General features: G+C 40.4%; 1 protein-coding gene across 1 annotated transcript in view; it reads right to left on the bottom strand.

Annotated features, from left to right (window-relative positions):
* Positions 1 to 16,937, bottom strand: part of znf804b (zinc finger protein 804B) — a 64,160-nt gene extending 47,223 nt beyond the window's left edge. Inside the window, exon 1 of the mRNA XM_088999355.1 lies at positions 16,026 to 16,937. Coding sequence (XP_088855481.1) covers positions 16,026 to 16,181 — 156 coding nt within the window. The 5' untranslated portion in view covers positions 16,182 to 16,937. The remainder of the gene's footprint in view (positions 1 to 16,025) is intronic.
* Between the last annotated feature and the right edge of the window lie 1,343 nt (positions 16,938 to 18,280).

Below are 18,280 nucleotides of genomic sequence, written 5' to 3'. Positions count from 1 at the left end.
AAACAAATCAACAAAAACAGATCATGACACATGTCCTCTCTTTGTCTTACCGTATTTTCCGAATTATAAGGATTATAAATCGCATCTTCAATGAATGGTATAACTGTATTTTAAAATTCTCTATATATAATGCGCACCAGATTATACCATACATATATCTGCCCATCTTTCAAACCTGCCTCAAAACTTGCTTGTACTCTTTGGCGTGATTCAGACTTGATCTTAATTCTACTCCCTAGTGCTTTCTTGTATCTTTGTGACGGCTTTATTACCTGTATATGTTATTTGTCCATGTTACAGCTTTAGCTATTGTTCAAAGCGCTATATAAATCAAGATGTATTGTATTGTATTATTGGTCTGGGAAAAAAGTGCATCTTCGTTGTCAGATGCACAATTTGGCTCTTGGTCGATGAAAATAAAAAAATGGAAGGACATCATGCATATAATTTTACTCTGTCACACATATATTCTCGCATGATCCACTTTGTACACATTTTCTTGACTTATGCTGGCTTGCTATGCTAACATGTATGGCAAAGGTCACAAAATATTGCCACATTGTAGTTACGGTTTCTTTTCTCGTCGGCCGGTATGAATTTGGGGAAGCCATTAGAATGTTTAATTCCCTCCACTTATTACATATAGAGCGCACGACAAATTAATGAAAAACGTGCTTTCGAATTAGAACTCAAAAATAATTACTATTGTGTTTTACATACGACAATTTGAAATTTTGGTTTGAACTTTTGAACGTTGGATTTGCTTTCGCGGGCCGAATAACATGATGTGGGGGCCAGATTTTGCCCCCGGGCCTCAACTTTGATACCTATGATATATGGTTAACATCCAATTTGGATTATAATGATAATTTATTTCCCCTTCCTCCCCCAAAACATCTCCAAATATGAAGAACCATGATTGTCATTTTACTCTACTCCAGTTATAAAATGGGACCATGTTTGTAGGATAGAATGATCACCCAAGTCGAAGGAATTTGTGATGACGACTTTCATGCTTCCCAAATGGGACGTTTAAGTGTTCTCGCAGCATTAATTCATGTTGGGGGGTGGGGGGGGTATATGAGGGAAATAAAGCAAAATTAAAATAAAATAACAACGATAAAACAATAATGTATGTTCTCCCGAAGCACCACAGCAGGCCTTGAAGGCTAAAGTAGAATGACCGAGGAGAGGGCCGAAATTAACGGCCTGGAGCGAAGGTGCTTTTTGAGTGCCCATAAAACTTTTATATCTTTTTTTTCTTTTCTTATAAACTCAACACACCCCCCAGAACCCCCCTGGCTGATAATAAACTAGATATTTTATTGCACAATGCCAAGATGTTATTTTAAGGTACAATTCCAGGAGTAGAAAATAACTATACTGCATTCATTTTAAAAGTGTATTTATGGATAAAATGGCTGAATGAAAACGGGAAACTCTTGAAAATCAAAAATATCAGAGTGGTGCTTAAGCATCATGTATCCAATGCGATGGCATAATGTGTGTTGCCCACGTGCTTTTTTAGTTCTGTTTTATCATGCGCTGCCCTCCTGATGGTCGGACAAATAATTTATCAAAAGGCTCAAATGGTCTTTCAAGTCGTGTGAGTTCAGGCTTTGTTGTGTGTGTTTGTGTGTGTGTGTTTGTGGGTGTGCGTTTATGTTTGTGTTTGTGTGTGTAGAGCAATAAAAACAGCAGGTCAAAGGTCAAATACAGACACGTGAATGAGTCATCCCTTGGTGAAGTAACGTAAATAGGGAGTAAATATAAATAAATAAATATGCAATAAGTAAATAATGAGTAATTATCGAGTAAAAATAAATGCCTAAATAAGTAAATAGCGAGTAAACATAAATAAATAAAAATATGTAATAAAGAATACATAAATAATCAGTAAATATCAAGTAAAATAATTACAGTGTCGACCATAATTCGTTCCAAGACCCTGTTCGAAAAGCGATTTTTTTTTTTTTTTTTTTTTTTTTTTTTTTTTTTTTTTTTTTTTTTTTTTTTTATAAACACGAGCGAGTTGACAGGGGGGGGGGGGGGGCTGCCTCTCCCGGCCGTTCTCCACCTGCTGTCAATTCTCTAATACTTGGCAATAAAGATGATTCTGATTCTGATTCTGATCATGTGAGAATATATGTGTGACAGAGTAAAGTAGATGAACATGGTCACCCAAAACGCAAACTGGAAACCACTTTCCCTAAATGGCATGTGGCGACGCCTGCTCTGGTGGTTCTATTTGCAGTTGGGAAACATACACGAGCTAAACGTGTGAAGTCAAAGATAAGAAATAAGGACACTGGGGAGAAAATCAAATCAAAGAAGAGCACAGATTGAGTTTAGAAAAGAAAATGGTGAAGAGCCGTAGCGTAAACATAGCGTCTTTCCTCGGGGAGAAACCATCCTCGCTATCAAGTGGAGGTTATTATGCTATGAAGCGCTAATGAATTCATTAGCTAAATGAAATGTCAATAAAGAGCTTGAGAGAGTGTTAAAATCAATGCAGAGCGTCTCATTCGCTCCCTCTCCCTCTTTTGCTTTGTCCCAGCTCACCCATCCGTTCCAATTATCCACCTTTCTCCCCTAAACACACACAGACGCACACACATGGGCACACAAATGGTCACATTGAGTGTGATGGCGAACATAAGTGGTGATCAGCAGGAGCACTTTGCAGTGGTCAGCAGGAATGAGCCGGTCATACACGACACTCGCTGTACACTTTAAAACGGTTGGTTTTACTTTGGTGTGTATGTGTGTGCGATCATGATTGAGCGCAGTATTGGAGAGCCTTGAATCCATAACAACCTTTGCAATGTTGAAGAAACAACTCGATGGCTGCTTTTATTTCATTTCAACCTTCCGTTAAACCCTTTAAATCCAACTGCAAAATGGAATCTACTTCTCAGCCACTCTGCTAAATACAACTCAGGGGCAGTACACAACTTCACAAGCTGAAGAAATGTTAGTTATGCTATACAATACAACAACCACATTTCATTCATTTCAGTCTCCATAGCCGCAGGGGGAAAAAATGCGCTCAAGGCTGTTAATTTAATATGGCGCGCTGGGGTGGTGGAGATCAGTTGATGAAATTAAATAAGATAAATAAGATTACTGCTTTCAGATGCAAATACAAGCACAAAAAATGTATATACCGGTTTTGGGCCGTTAGGGCCTGCAAGGCCTTCTTTGCTGGCCTAAAAATATCTGAATCCCAGACTAATGTGAATTATAATGTGTCCATGAATTCTTACTAAATAATTCCAAATTGTCTTTCAGCTTCCTTTCATTGCTTTCCCCTCACTGTGCTGCTTCCAGATGTGTTTCGCATACTATGATTGGTTAGTCAGTAGCCAATCATAGTATCACTATCGCTCGTGATGAGGGCATACTGGCCAGATCTAGCACTGCACACTTCATCTGTAGCTATCTGCGTAAGCAAATAATATTGTTGTTCATTCAGGTTGGACAACTCCGAAGCTTCAAGGGTCATATTTTGTCCATGAATTCTTATTAAATAATTCCAAATTGTCTTTCACCTTCCTTTCATTGCCCGCCCCCCTTGTGCTGCTTCCACATGTGTGTTTTGTATTTAAACATTTAATCAATCACTTTTCAGCCATCGTTTGCTTCCAAGGTCAGAAATCAACCTGAACGCCTTCACAATTAGTTCTGAAGGCCCTGGAGCGTGAACATAGATTTCTATGAAACTGTTGCTTTAACCAATCAAATTTCGAGTTGGTTACTCAAGGCCTGCTGGAAGGCGCTGGAAACGTCAGAGTTTTTGCAAACTATGGTAGGCTAGTCACATGATTGGCTCGTCAGTAATAATAATACATTTTATTCATAAGCGCCTTTCAAAACTCTCAAGGTCACTTTACAGTTACAGGATAATTTCAGCCAATAGCCTGGAGCCAATCATAGTATAATTAGTCGCTAGTCATAAGAGCATAAAGGCCAGAGCTAGCAGATTGTATCCGTAGCGAGCTGCATCAGCAAATATATTTTTGTGTTGATATAATAGCGGTTTTGTCAACCTAAAATGGGTGAAGGAGGAGAAAAATGGATTTGGTTGCAGATATACGTTTAAAGCCATTTTCAAGAAGGACTTGTCAATAAAAAATGTGCATCGTTAAGAAAGGTCGGTCAGTTGTTTCCAGACATAGCACTACTGAAGTCCTAGCGATGAAATCCATTGGCTAGCACATGATTGGCTAGTCACTAGCCAATCATAGTATCATTATTGCTAGTGATAAGAGCATACTGGCCAGCGCTAGCACACTGTATCTGTAGCGAGCTACACAAGCAAATGATATTATTGTTCATTCAGGTCGGACAGCTCCAAAGCTAGCAAAAATAGCCAATAATATTGCAATTTTATGAGGATATCATGAATCCACACGTTCATAGTAAAAATTCGAACATTTTAATGACAGTATTTCTCAAGTTTCTTCAAGTCACAAGTCATTTCCCCACCAACGGCACTCTCAAGTGGACGTGTCGTAATACCACACTTGCAGCTGATTGATTCAGACATAGGACGACTGAAGGCCTAGGATTGACATGTAGGGCCCGCTACACGCATTCTCATAGTCACATACTGGGGCATTGGCACTCATTTTGAAAGCAGGCACAGATTTATCTTTTTCTTCAACAGCAGTTAAATATACATCAAAGCCTATGTTCAGTTTAGTATGCATGCACAAGGCTATAAAATATTCTACTTGGGTTCTCCAATAGGCCCATGTTCCTGAATTCATTCTGAGATGAGCCTCTATCCTCTTGTTTATTTGGTCTCACCGCCCGCCCTCAATAAAAATCATTAAAAGCGGCAATGAGAATTGGAAAACTGGCTCATCAGTAACTGTTTGTAATGAGGAGGATGACAGTTGAGGCACATCGTCGAGACCCTGTCACAGTGGCTAATTGGCGATGAGGAGTAATGTTGAATATGGACGTACGGAGGCATCCCGCAGGGACGGCACGCAGAAGGTCGCCGTCACAGTGGGGGCAGTTGTTGACGCTCACTTTTCTGACTCCATCCTTGATGAGATGACAGGCGCTTTGTGATAAATCCCTGCTGTGGACTGCTTCACTAATGCAAGGCTTGTGTTTCTGAAATATTTTTTTGGAGTGGTGGTGATGGAGATTTTAAAATAATGTACAGCACAGTAATCCCCCGTTTATCACAGTTAATGCGGTCCATGACTAACTGCAATAGACGAAAAAAAAGCGATATAGCGAACCCTACATGTATGAGTAAATTTACATGTGTGTATCTTCCCCAGTCAAGGGTGACCCCCTCGTGCTGATATCAAAAAAACGTTGATTGTGGAACATAGTGAAAACTAAAAGACATTTCAAACAACTACTATACAGACGCTCCCCAATTTACGAATGACATACCTTCTGAACGGTCTGAATTTGTTTGTAAGTTGATTCAGTGCTATATTTTGTATGGAATTTGTTTCCCATTGTTACCATCCTTAAGTACAAGGAAGCTATTAAGGGTGTGTGTGTGGCTAAGGGTATTTCCGTGTTGTCTAAGCACCGGTGTCAGGCAATAGAAAACTTCTATTAATTTGGATTACAGAAAAGCAGCTAGCAGGGGACAGTGTGAGTGAGGGTATTATCGCAGAGAAAGCACGGGAACTTCACTCGGATATCATCAAGAGGCAACTACATCGACCATCACAAAGGTAAATAAAATGATTTTATTATAAAGTACAGTTTATTTATTTAATTACAACACAATAGCACATTTATTATACATAAATAAGGTATATTTTGTGTAGTTTTAAGGCTTATTTAGGAGAAATGTACGTTTTATGTGGATCTGGGGACTGATTATTCTCATTTTAATGCTTTCTTATGGAAATAAATGTTTGGCAGACGAACTATTCACCTTACACACACTTTCTCGGAACCAATTAAGTTTGTAAGCTGAGGTATCACCGTATATTTAAGGCTTGTATAAGTATGTTTAAGGTTTATATCAGTAATTTGTATTGATTTGTCCTGAAAAATAAACATTTAATAAAATATAGGCTCTATAAAGCTAAGTACATGTACAACTGGAGAGAATACTAGGTGCTACTACAAAAATGTTCGTATGTGCCGTTTTTCCTAACTCCAATGCTCATAAGTAGGATAGTGTCAGTATTCATTTCTATGACAACAGCATTTCTTGGAATTTCAAGAAAAAAACATTCAAAATAGTTCTCAGGTAGACCCCCCGCCTCCATTTGTTTTATTCTAGGAATACAGTCAAAGCAATTAATGACAGAACACAGAGCTGTTGGAGCCATGGTGATAATAACAGTTCTCCAGCAAAATGTTTTGAGAGTATCATTGCCAGTGGTGAGCCGTGCTTTTGGCACCCGGGTCTTAATTTCGTGGGGGATTGAACGGACTTAATCCACCTCTTTACGCATACTGCCACTGTCATGTAAGAAAGCCCTGATATTCCACTAAAATGCAATATAACAGCATTGCCGCATACATCATCAGAATTAATTCAGCATCAATATCTGTTTAAGAAATAGAAAAAACACAATGTCAGTCAAAATGCATTACACGGATTCCAGATGCTGATTTATGACTGTATTCACGTGCACGGAACACTACGAACAACCTTGGCTTGCTTCCACAAAACGATTGTAAGATTGTAATGTTACTCTTGAGATTATTGTGAGGCGAATTTGGAAATACGACTGATTCATCAAACAGCCCTGTTGCTCATTTTGTTTACATTTAATCAGAGTGGAATCGGATGGGGGCAAATGAAGCGTACGCACCTGAGAAAGTCTGCAAAAATGTAACAGAATACAGTGATACCTCAGTTTACGAACCCCTTGGTTTATGAACTTTTAGGTTTACGAACGTTAAATTTATGAACATTTTACCTTGGCATGCGAACTTTTTTCGGGATACACACGGAGCGCCGCAATGAGTGATGTGTCGTTCGCGAACGAGCCCATTTTTCTAAGAACAAAATGGCAGCCGACTGTTTTGGTCCTCTATTCCCCGTACCCAGTCTTCGGTTAAAGCCACGTGATTGGTCAAGAACGCAGTAGTGATTTAAACATTAAAGAGACAGGCAGAAGATACTGAGAGAGTTTCAACTTTGATAGTACAAAGGCAGAGTGTAGACAGCAAGGTTAAAATATCCCATCAATCAGGCTCCACAAGCAACCCGCACAAGCCATCTGTCCACTTGATGCAAAAAGCTCTCAACCCAGGTTAACAGAACACAATCGATGAGGAACTAGATAAAATTATCACAGAGAAAGCACCTACAAGGGATCATTCCTCAAGATGCTGAAAGAAGAAGGTTACGTTTCAAGTGTTTAATGCTGAGGAAACCGGCCACTCCATTCCATCAAGCCATCAACGACTATCACAAAGGTAAATAACACGACTTTATTATATAGTACAGTTTATTTCTTTAATTATAATACCATAGCACATTTATTATACATAAAATAAGGTATATTTTATGTAGTTTGAAAGTAGAAAATTATGTTTTATGGGGACCTGGGAACAGATTCTTCTCGTTTTAATGGTTTCCTATGGGAAATTAATTTTGGGGATACACACTTTTCGCCTGACACACTCTGTCTGGGAACCAATTAAGTTCGTAAGCCAAAGTAACACTGTAATTTGGGAATTAGTGAATAATAATTTCATGGAATTTGATGGATGAGAATTTAGATTAGAAATGTAATTGCATGCTTCCGAGTCAAGCGCAGAAGGCGTTGCAAGCCCGATCAACTCAAGTTCTCAAGAGTTCTCAAGAGCTTATTAAAGACAAGTTTTATCAAAAAAGGAATGCCCTACTTATTTGCCCTTGGCACCTATGGAGCTGAAGTGTCTGTGCCAGCGATTGATCCACTTTCGTGAGGTCCGACATTCCCGATGTTGTAACCGCGAGAGATCTTGGAACGGCTGTTCTTGCCGAAATAATTTCCCCAACCACTGTGCCGTTATTGTTTGATAAATTATGTATTTACCCGCAACAGCACATCTCTGTCCCTCTATTAGTGTCAGCGATTGTGATAGGCCGGCTAGCACTCAATGTAGGAAAGACAACACTGGTCAACGGCAAATTTTAAATAATCGTGTGTCTAAGTGTGTTTTTGACACAATTTTTGAGATATTTTCATTGATGCAACAAAATCTTTTGACAAGTGTCATTAACAGGTTGCCATTCATGCAAACGAATAAGGCATGGCACTATCTAGCTATCTCGCTATCGACCTATCTCGCTATCTCACTATCTCGCTATCTATCTAGTTATTTAGCTCTGTATCAAGCTAGCTATCTAACTATCTGGCTATCTAGCTATCGAGCTATCTGCTGTAGCTATTTAGCTATCTATCTAGCTCGCTCTATATATTTTGAGCTATCTGGCTATTTAGCTATCGAGCTATCTACTGTAGCTATCGAGCTATCTAGCGAGCTAGCTCTATATATTTTTAACTATCTATGTCTTTTTTCCCGCCATTTTGTTCCCATTTTTTTCTCGCCATTTTTTGTTGCCGTACATTTTCTACGTTTTAACAACCATAACCGATAGTGCCATGCTCCGTTTGATTAATTAATCAGTTACAATGTCAATATGTACAAAGTTACCATCCTGAGTGAAGGACAGTTCCCGCTCACCTTGCGAGAAGCAAAATCTCACCAAGGCGCAATATTTCAGCAAAACACACACGATGCCGTTCGAACGGCTTGACCACAACACTGTTTATCCTTCTGACAGGCACATAAATTGGGCCGTGTCTACACGGATGCGGATAAATAGAAGTGTGTATATTTGTCTGACCTTCCCGAGACCCGCTCAGTCTGCTTTTATCTAACGTTCAAAGCTTTGCTCATGTAGATTCATTTTTATCAACGTGGAACCGGCTTTATCTTCCCCCCTTTCCCGCCCCCAAGCCACATCGCAAACAGAATTCAAACGCGCCGAAGACCTCTTCCGCTTCACAACTTAATAACACTAAAGTGATACCCCGGTTTAAATAGATGCTTGATGCCTCATTACTCTGTAATAATATTCCATCCTGTTTGTGCTTCCTGTTAAATTAAGTAAAGCGTCCTCATGCCAGGAAAGTATAAACAGCGCATTGTTCAATTACAAATCACAGGTGACACAATCCGCGTTACGTGCATAAATGTCCACTCATCCGCTCCTTTTACTTCATTATCAATCTGAAAAAAAGCCTCCTTGCAGTAGTATCATTCACGACTGAAACGCATTTAAGAGGGCATTTGATTTGCCTGCAATCTGCCGAGAGTGAAAGTCAACATTTTGCATTAAAAAAGACTTGCTGTACAAAAAGAAAAAGTTACCTAATTGATCGACACATGTGATTGCCGCTAAAACCTTTACAGACAACCTTTTAACTTGGAGTCCCTGTCAATACAGTTTTTCTTCCGAAAAGCCGCATCTTGTTGTGATGAAGACCGTCTTTTATACATGCAATCAATTTTACACGAGAGCACAACAAAAATAGTTTTCTTAAGCCAGCACTATTTCACTTTGCAATTCAAAGAAAAGGCCACACTTGGGCATTGATCACTTCTACTACGTGTTCTTGTTATTTTTCTTCTTTATCTTCTTCTTCTTCTTCTCCTATTTGTCTCGCAGTGGAGAAATTTACATTTTACAGCAGCAAAGTGATGAAATATCATTATTATTAATTTGATTGTTTTTAATTTCATTATTAGTATTGTTTTTACTACTCTTATTATTATCATAATCGACTGACAGCTTACTGTCACGGTTTTCGAGGTGGTGATGGCGGGTTCGGATCCCAAAAAGCAGGCAGGAGGGAGCAGGAGGTTGTTTGACAAATTGTATTAAAATAAAGTCAGCAGGAACAAAATGTAAAACATCAAAATGATCTGAATGGAAAAAATACAAAGTAGCAAAAGAAAACCAAGTGTAAAAGTCCGCCAAGGTTAAACAAACACGTACACGATGCATGCTGCAAGCAGCAAACAAACAATGAATCGGCACCGGATGATCGTGCCAGGTGTCCTTTTAAGTGTCATTGATTATAACGACCAGCACCTGCGAGGCTGCCGGCAGGGCTGACGTCGCTACCCGCTGGTCGCCAATCTGACCGGGACGACCAGCACCTGTGCAGGTGCAGGAGGGGCCGACAGCGCCCCCCGTTGGTCGCCAACCAGATCATGACAGTACCCCCCCCTTCAAGGGGCTGCTTCCAGAAGTCCCAACAGTCTCCCAAAAGGTCCACTCGCCAGGGAACGGTCGGTGGAGAGGGCAATTGCTGCCTCTCCAGCACACGACGGGCGGCGGCCTGATGGGAACGGGACTCGGCCTGGGGTGGACGAAGACGCGGCACGGATCGTCGTGGGCACGAGTGCGATCCCTCTCGCACGTTCACGCGACGGCGCATGGCTCTGCGTGGACGTCGAACTGCCAGGCGCAGAATGGCACCCCGTACGGCCGTATGGGACCAGGTCTCGGCCGGACGCCGACGTGGGCGTGAACTGCCCGGCTCCGGGGGAACGAGACCAGTCCAGAGCCGCTCCGGGATCCAGCGGTGAGTGGGGTCTCGGACTGACGTTGACGCGGACGTTGCACGGCTCGTCGTGGATGAGACTCCATTCGTCATGCACGACGACAGCGTGGCTGGACGTGGGCGTGCAATGCCAGTCACCCAGTGTCACCCTGGACGGCCACCTGGAAGGAGGTCTCGGCCGGACGTTTACGTGGACGTTGCGGCTCGTCGAGTGACGCGATTCAAACTCGACGAGTCTCGCGCTAACGTGGACGTAGCATTGCCAGGCACAGGGTGGAAATGAGACGGGTCCGATGTACCTGCGGGATCCGATGGTTGGCCGATTCATTCTGTCAAGCTTTGCAAGGTGGTGATGGCGGGTTCGGATCCCAAAAAGCAGGCAGGAGGGAGCAGGAGGTTGTTTGACAAATTGTATTAAAATAAAGTCAGCAGGAACAAAATGTAAAACATCAAAATGATCTGAATGGAAAAAATACAAAGTAGCAAAAGAAAACCAAGTGTAAAAGTCCGCCAAGGTTAAACAAACACATACACGATGCATGCTGCAAGCAGCAAACAAACAATGAATCGGCACTGGATGATCGTGCCAGGTGTCCTTTTAAGTGTCATTGATTATAACGACCAGCACCTGCGAGGCTGCCGGCAGGGCTGACGTCGCTACCCGCTGGTCGCCAATCTGACCGGGATGACCAGCACCTGTGCAGGTGCAGGAGGGGCCGACAGCGCCCCCCGTTGGTCGCCAACCAGATCATGACACTTACACAGACGTATTATCATAATTGTTATCAGAATCAGAATCAGAATCATCTTTATTGCCAAGTATGTAGAACACACAAGGAATTTGTGGAATTTGAATTATATTATAACTGTTATTTTTTGTTATTTTTATTATTAATATTGTTTTTATTATTGTCATTTGTATTATTTTCAATATTATTTCATTTTTTCATTATTTGTTTATTTATTCATGTATTTATTTATGTATTTATTTGTGTATTATTGTTATTCATTATTGATGTGTATATGTATTTAAAAATAATTGTTTTACTATTTCGTGTTATTATTATTATTATTATTACTATTATTATATTATAACTGTTGTTGTTTTGTTTTTATTATTATTAGTATTGTTTATTATTATTATTATTATTGTTTTTATTGTTATTGTTATTGGTGCTATTATTATTATTATTATTATTATTATTATTATTATTATTATTATTGCTGTTGTTGTTGTTGTTGTTGTTGTTATTATTATTAATGTTAAGCAGATTCCTTACTTACAGACAGTGTATTGTAGGTGTTCAAATACCTGACATTATTATTATTAACATCGTTATTATTATTATTATTATCAGTGTCATTATTTATTTATTGTCATTATTAGTGCCATTATTTATGTATGTATATATGTATTTAATAATTAAATAACTACTCTCATTATTTATTGTTTATTTCACATCTCTGACCAATTATTTTAATGCTATTTCCTGAGAAGTTTGTTTTCTTATTGCCATATCACCTACGATTCAAAAATTGCACTGTTATTCCTTTTGCGGATTTATGCTCAATTAAGCAACATATGCAGAGAGAGAAAAAAACAATAACCCCTTCCTGCACACATGCTTATCTGAATTTCCACAAAAATTCATGGGGAAAAAAAGCAAGCATAGATCACATGCCGAATCGTATGGTATTTTGTGACTTATCCATTTTCTTTCGCACGTTCTGATCAGGATCGTGAGCTGGACTATCTATCTCAGTGACCACTGGGTGAGAGGCGGATGAAATCCCCCCAGTGGTCTGCAGCCAATCACAGGGCACATACAGAAAAACAACCCTTTTCAAACATGGACATTATCTGCGTTCACGAGAACCAAACATGCATGTTTTTTTTGGAAGAGAACAAGTCAGAGTGTGTTAGTGACGTGCGGATTCCATTTTCCACACAGTTCAAAAGTTTCATGACCTGACGTAACGAAGAACATTTGATTGGCTGTCGCGTGATTGTTTGCATGTGCCAAAGAGAAGAGCGCGAGGGCGATGATAAGTGAGCGCAGCAACACACGGATGAGACATCAAAAGAGCGACTTGAGAGGTGAAGGCGGACAGATGAAACGCAGAGTTAATACAGCGTGTCACGCTTCAATATTTGAGGCGCGACATTTCGACACATGTAAGATTGTCAAGAAAGATGTTGTATAATGTGACGGATTAACCGCGCGACGAGTCTCTTTTTCAAGCGCCATAAAGTTCACAGGCCATAATGGATGTCTGCATGTTGCATTGTATGCATTTCATGCATGTCTCAAATTACCGTATTTTCCCGTGTATATGGCGCATCGGAATATCAGGTACACCCAAATACATGTTGTATTTGCACACCTTTTGCATCTATAAGGCGGACCGGAAAGAAACAGTTACTTCCTAAATTATAAGTCTGGAGTTATATGAGCTTCAAATGAGGGTGGCTGTCCAAAAAGCAATGCAGAACATACCCATTGGTTTATATAATGCTTTAACAACATTCAAAGCTGTAACAAAGCACTAAATTAAATGTATTATTATTATTATTATTATTATTATTATTATTATTATTATTATAACATGGAAAAAATGAAATACTGCCCCCTTGTGGAAAAGACAATAAACATTGCCAGAGGTCATGGCCAGCGGTTTATCTGCACCCAAGCATGAATAAATAAATATGTCATATTTTCACTTCCCGAATAAATTCGTGAATGGCAGTGGATGAGTTACCGTATTTTCCGGTTTATAAAGCGCACCGGAGTATAAGGTGGATATGAATGGTGTATTTTCAAACTTTTTCCATATGTAAGGCGCACTGGACTATAAAACGCACCTTGAATGAAAAAAAATCCAAATATAATATATAAATATATGTTTCCCAAATATAAGGCACTATAGTAGAGGCTGGAGTTACGCACCACCTCTTCTACTGGGGGGAAACGGAGTCAGTGGCTGCTGATAGTCGTTACCTGTTGTGGCTCAATATTACTTCACATACAAGGCGCACCTGCATATAAGGCTCATGGTCATCCTTTGAAGAAAATCAATGCTTTATTTGGTGCGCCTTCTACACCAGAAAATACGGTCGTCCGAATGAGCTGGGTCTAATAATCTGATGATCTGAGAATCAAATATATTAGAAGCAAATATCTGTATAAAATATCCATTCTGTTATTAGATCACTTATCTTGATGTGGGTGGGCCCTGTACTGGTTGCCAGCCAGTCACAGTCAACCACGATAGTAAATACCGTATTTTCTGATTTACAAAGCGCACCAGATTATAACGCGCACCCTCAATGAATTGCATATTAAAAAAAAAATGTTTCCAGATATAAGAAGCACGGGATTATAAAGCAGACAATGAATGACATATATATATATATTTTTTTAAACATTTCCAAATACAAGATGCACCGGCCATATAGAAGGCGCACCTTCAACGAATGGCATATTTTAAAACGTTTTCCATATATGTATAAAGTGGATTGGATGCGTTAAACTAATTGGTCAGAAATGTTAAATAATTAAACAAATAAATGAGCATATAAATAAATTAAATAAATAAATACTGTAAAAAATCCACAAATAAATAATTGCATAAATCAATAAATTCATAAATAAATAAATAGAAACATAAAAAATTCATAAACATATAAAAAAAAAATAATAATAAATAATACCTCTGTGTAAGCTGTGTAAATAGGGCCGATACGACCAGTAAGACTTTAGTTCGCTGACAAAGCCTCTTGGATAGGAGGCGAAACGTCCGACACCTTCAAAAAAGTACAGATGACGGCTGAAGAAACCTTCTCATCGAATAATAATAGGAAGAAGAAGAAGAATTTGTCAGCTTTGAAAAAATTGAAGGCTTTCAGGTTCACCTTATAGTGTGGTTAATACGGTATATTTCGATTTACCGTCAAACGGCCTACAGATGCAATCAAAACAGACTTTTTTTAAATCTGGAATACCAATGCGCCTTATACACGGGAAAATAAGGTATACAGTACATCAGCTGCTTCTTTTTCTGTCTCACACAGCAAACAGTTCCAATACTGACTTGTCTTACATTCAGAACTCATGGCAAAGTGTGTATACAGACTCTCTCTCTCTCTCTCTCTCTCTCTCTCTCTCTCTCTCTCTCTCTCTCTCTCTCTCTCTCTCTCTCTCTCTCTCTCTCTCTCTCTCTCTCTCTCGCTCTCTCTCTCTCTCTCTCTTTCTCTCTCACACACACTTGTTTGACACAAAATGCCATTTGGTGAGTGAAAAGAAACAGCCGCATTCGGAAAAGGTCATGGAGTTAGTTTAGTAAGCTGGTCCGGTACCACCAGCACCTCCCCCCTTAACCCCTTACACACTCACACACTTGCACACACATAGCTCCACTCGTCCTATTAGTAACACACCTGAGGTAAGCTATTTACAACAAGGCAGCTCATCTCTTCCTGAAAGCACTCTAATACAATTCCATTTGTTTCATTTCCATTGCCCCGGGAGGGGAAATAAGCATGCGGTGACAATGACTTTCTTGCCTGAATACCCAATTGGAGCATTCACATTCCTATCAGCCTCATAATAATAATCAGAAAAGCAGTATAGTGCACTCATCAACAATGTCGTGAGATCCGCTTGATGTGAGAGTTTTCTACGACTCTATAACTGCAAATGGCAAAAAATCTCCAGGCATAACTGTACCGAAACAGGAACAGCAGAAGCAGAAAGCCAGGGTGACCCAAAAAGATGCATACCCATGAAAATCTTGATTGTGGCTTTGTTTAAAGAGCTATTTATTTCAAATTACAACCACACATTATTCAGTTTATGGAAGATCATTGAGTATCAGCTATTTCTGTCAATTTTTATGATGTGTTCCAAAAGTCCACCATTTTGTTGCAAGCAACCCTGTACTCGTCTGACAAAGTTGTCAATCACTTTTACACACTCCTCTTTTCGGAGAAAACATTGCTGCAGTGAGGGACTCAGTAGGACGCATCTTTTTGGGTCACCCTCCCGAAATAGGGGTGTGTAAAAGTGATTGACAACTTTGTCAGACGAGTACAGGTTTGCTTGCAACGAAATGGTGGACATTTGGAACACATTTTGGAAAAGCCATAAATTGACTAAAAATTTACAGAAATAGATGAAACTCTGGTGAATGGGTTTCCATAAACTGAATAAAGTGTGGTTGTAATTTGAAATAAATAGCTTTTTAATCAAAGCCACAATTGAAATTTTCATGGGTATGCATCTTTTTGGGTCATACTGTACAGGAATATCAGAATCAGAAAGCGTTTAATAGTCCCACAATGGGGACATTTTCAATCGACAGCAGCGAAATTTAAAGAAAGGGTGAAAAGATAACAACGAAGTATTCTATTCATATAGAAATATCAGAAAACTGAAAAATAGTGAAGCAGAGAGTACTTACCGGTGACTCGCACGTTGCCGTGGTGCATAGCGGACCCCTGAACACCCCCTTGACGCGGCGAAAGTGTCCGTTGCTAAGATGCGTGGAGCTGATCACCAGGTAGTAACAGGCGCCGCACGCCATCCCGGGTGGACTCGCGGGAATTGGGGGGCCCATGCACAGCCGCCTTTACCTCACCTCCTTGCGGCGTCGCAGGTGAGGACCGCCGCTGTATCCCCACCACTACCACCAAAGCCCACTGCTACTCACTTGTGCACATGGAGTGTACAGATGAGAAGTATATGCGAAAGAAAGAAGGATCTGGAGTTTGGTTAGAAAAGGAGGTCCGTGAGGGGGGGTAATTTGGAAGCAAACTGAGTCGTTGGAGTGTGCCCCGCTTGGCATGCTGTCCTCGGTCAGGCTCAGATGAATGAATGCAAGCCTTTTTTTTGTATTTCACCCCCCACCTCTTTGCCCCTCATCGCTTTTTCCTCTTTGGGTTGATGCACTTTTGCAGCTCCTACTCCAAGCTCGGAAAAATGTTGGAAAAGGAGGAGGAGGTGTGACACTCTCCCTCCCTCCTTTCCTCCCTCCCTTCCCAGCAACCCTTCTCCTCTGTTTCTTGATGGTGTCTATTGATTGGCACCAGATTTAAGATGTCCCCCCCGTGCTATGAATTAAATCCCGTGGTGGCGGAGGCGTAAATCCATCCCCTTGAGTTATGGTGGAAGGCTGGAGCCGATCAAGGCAAGCTGATGTGGATCAAATTCTTTCCCACGGAAGAAATATACACACACTCTCTCTTGTCCCCATCCCCTCACTCTCTCTCTGCGATTTCCGCCTGCGCCACCCCCCCCCCCCCCTTTCGCTCCCTGTTGATCTATTCGGTGTCAGCACGTGCGTATGGATGAAATTCCACTCGGTGAGGATGCATTGCTTTCCACTCAAGTCTGTCGGCGCGAGTGCGGGCGGGTGCGCGCACTCGGAGAGCGGCGGGTTTGTTTAGGATTTGGTTTATTAATCTGACATGAATTCAATAATGCTGAGTTTCGAGGCAATCGTATGAGAAGTCGCTTGGATAGCGAATTCCAGGAGCTGATCACAAACGCGGTGCTGAAACTAAAGCAGCCGCTGCAACGCTATTAAAAGAAACCCCTTTTCAGCATTTTTTTTTCCTACAACAGTTCTGCTAATGTCAGGAATCAAGACTTTTAGTCCATTTTATTCAATCTATTTCTGGTTTGATGAAATTACACTAATTAACTCATTCACATCCAGATATGTTCAAAAATGTGTCCACTCCAGTGCCAGGGGTTTTGTCATTGTCACTCAAATTCTAGGACCCACAGAATATTAACTTTTAGGACTACATCAAATTTCAATACAGCATTAGAAAGCTTAGACCGTAATTTCCGGACTATAGGGCGCAACTTTTGTCACAAGCTGTCAACCCTGCAGTTTATGCAATTAACGATGCGGCCAATTTATGCACTTTTTTTCTAACAGCCGCCACGGGGCGCTCGAGCACTAAAGGTTAGCGTGAGACACGGCAAGTATATGGGCCGAGGAAGACACAAGTTAATGTAACTACGCTAACTACGCGTGTGGATCGTGCATTTGAAGTGGCCCTCCGTGTTCAATGGGTTGCTTAATTGTTTACCAAAACTTGCCGTATGTGAAGAGCAACATTTGCACAAGTCTGCTAACGTATTTATTCCTTGTATGTTTTTGTATACCCAGACCTTTTAGCGAGTGCTAATGTGTTGCTTCCTTGTCTCACTTTTTTTTTTTACCAGTTCGGGGTGTGTGATTGCCCTAATGCATGTTGTGTTGCTGCCGCATAACAGGCACTGTTTTGAAAGAAAAGTTAAGGCATATTATTAAAACTTTGAAAAGGTTTTCTGTGCACCGTGTTTCTATAAGCATGCTGCTTATAGACAGGTGCGATTTATGTATGTACAAAATTGTTTGTCCTTTATAAATGAACTGGGTGAGGCTTATAATCCGGTGTACTTTTTAGTCCGGACGTTACGGTACTCTATTATTTCATCAAGAAGAAATAGTTAATTCCTAAATAATATGGTTCTGGATATATTTGAGCTTGAAATGGGGGTGGCTGAACAACATACAATGCAATAGATACATATGGATTTATACAGCGCTTTAAGAACAGCTAAAGCTGGAACAAAGTGTTGATATGGAAAAAAAGGAAATACTGCCTCCTTGTGGAAGGGAAAAACATTTCCAGAGATCTTAGCAGCACTTTATCGGCACCC

This window comes from Hippocampus bargibanti, linkage group LG06, assembly GCF_051943395.1.
Source record: "Hippocampus bargibanti isolate YZ-2025 linkage group LG06, ASM5194339v1, whole genome shotgun sequence".
Classification (NCBI taxonomy): Eukaryota; Metazoa; Chordata; class Actinopteri; order Syngnathiformes; family Syngnathidae; genus Hippocampus; species Hippocampus bargibanti.
This window is presented reverse-complemented; position numbering and strand designations above follow the sequence as displayed.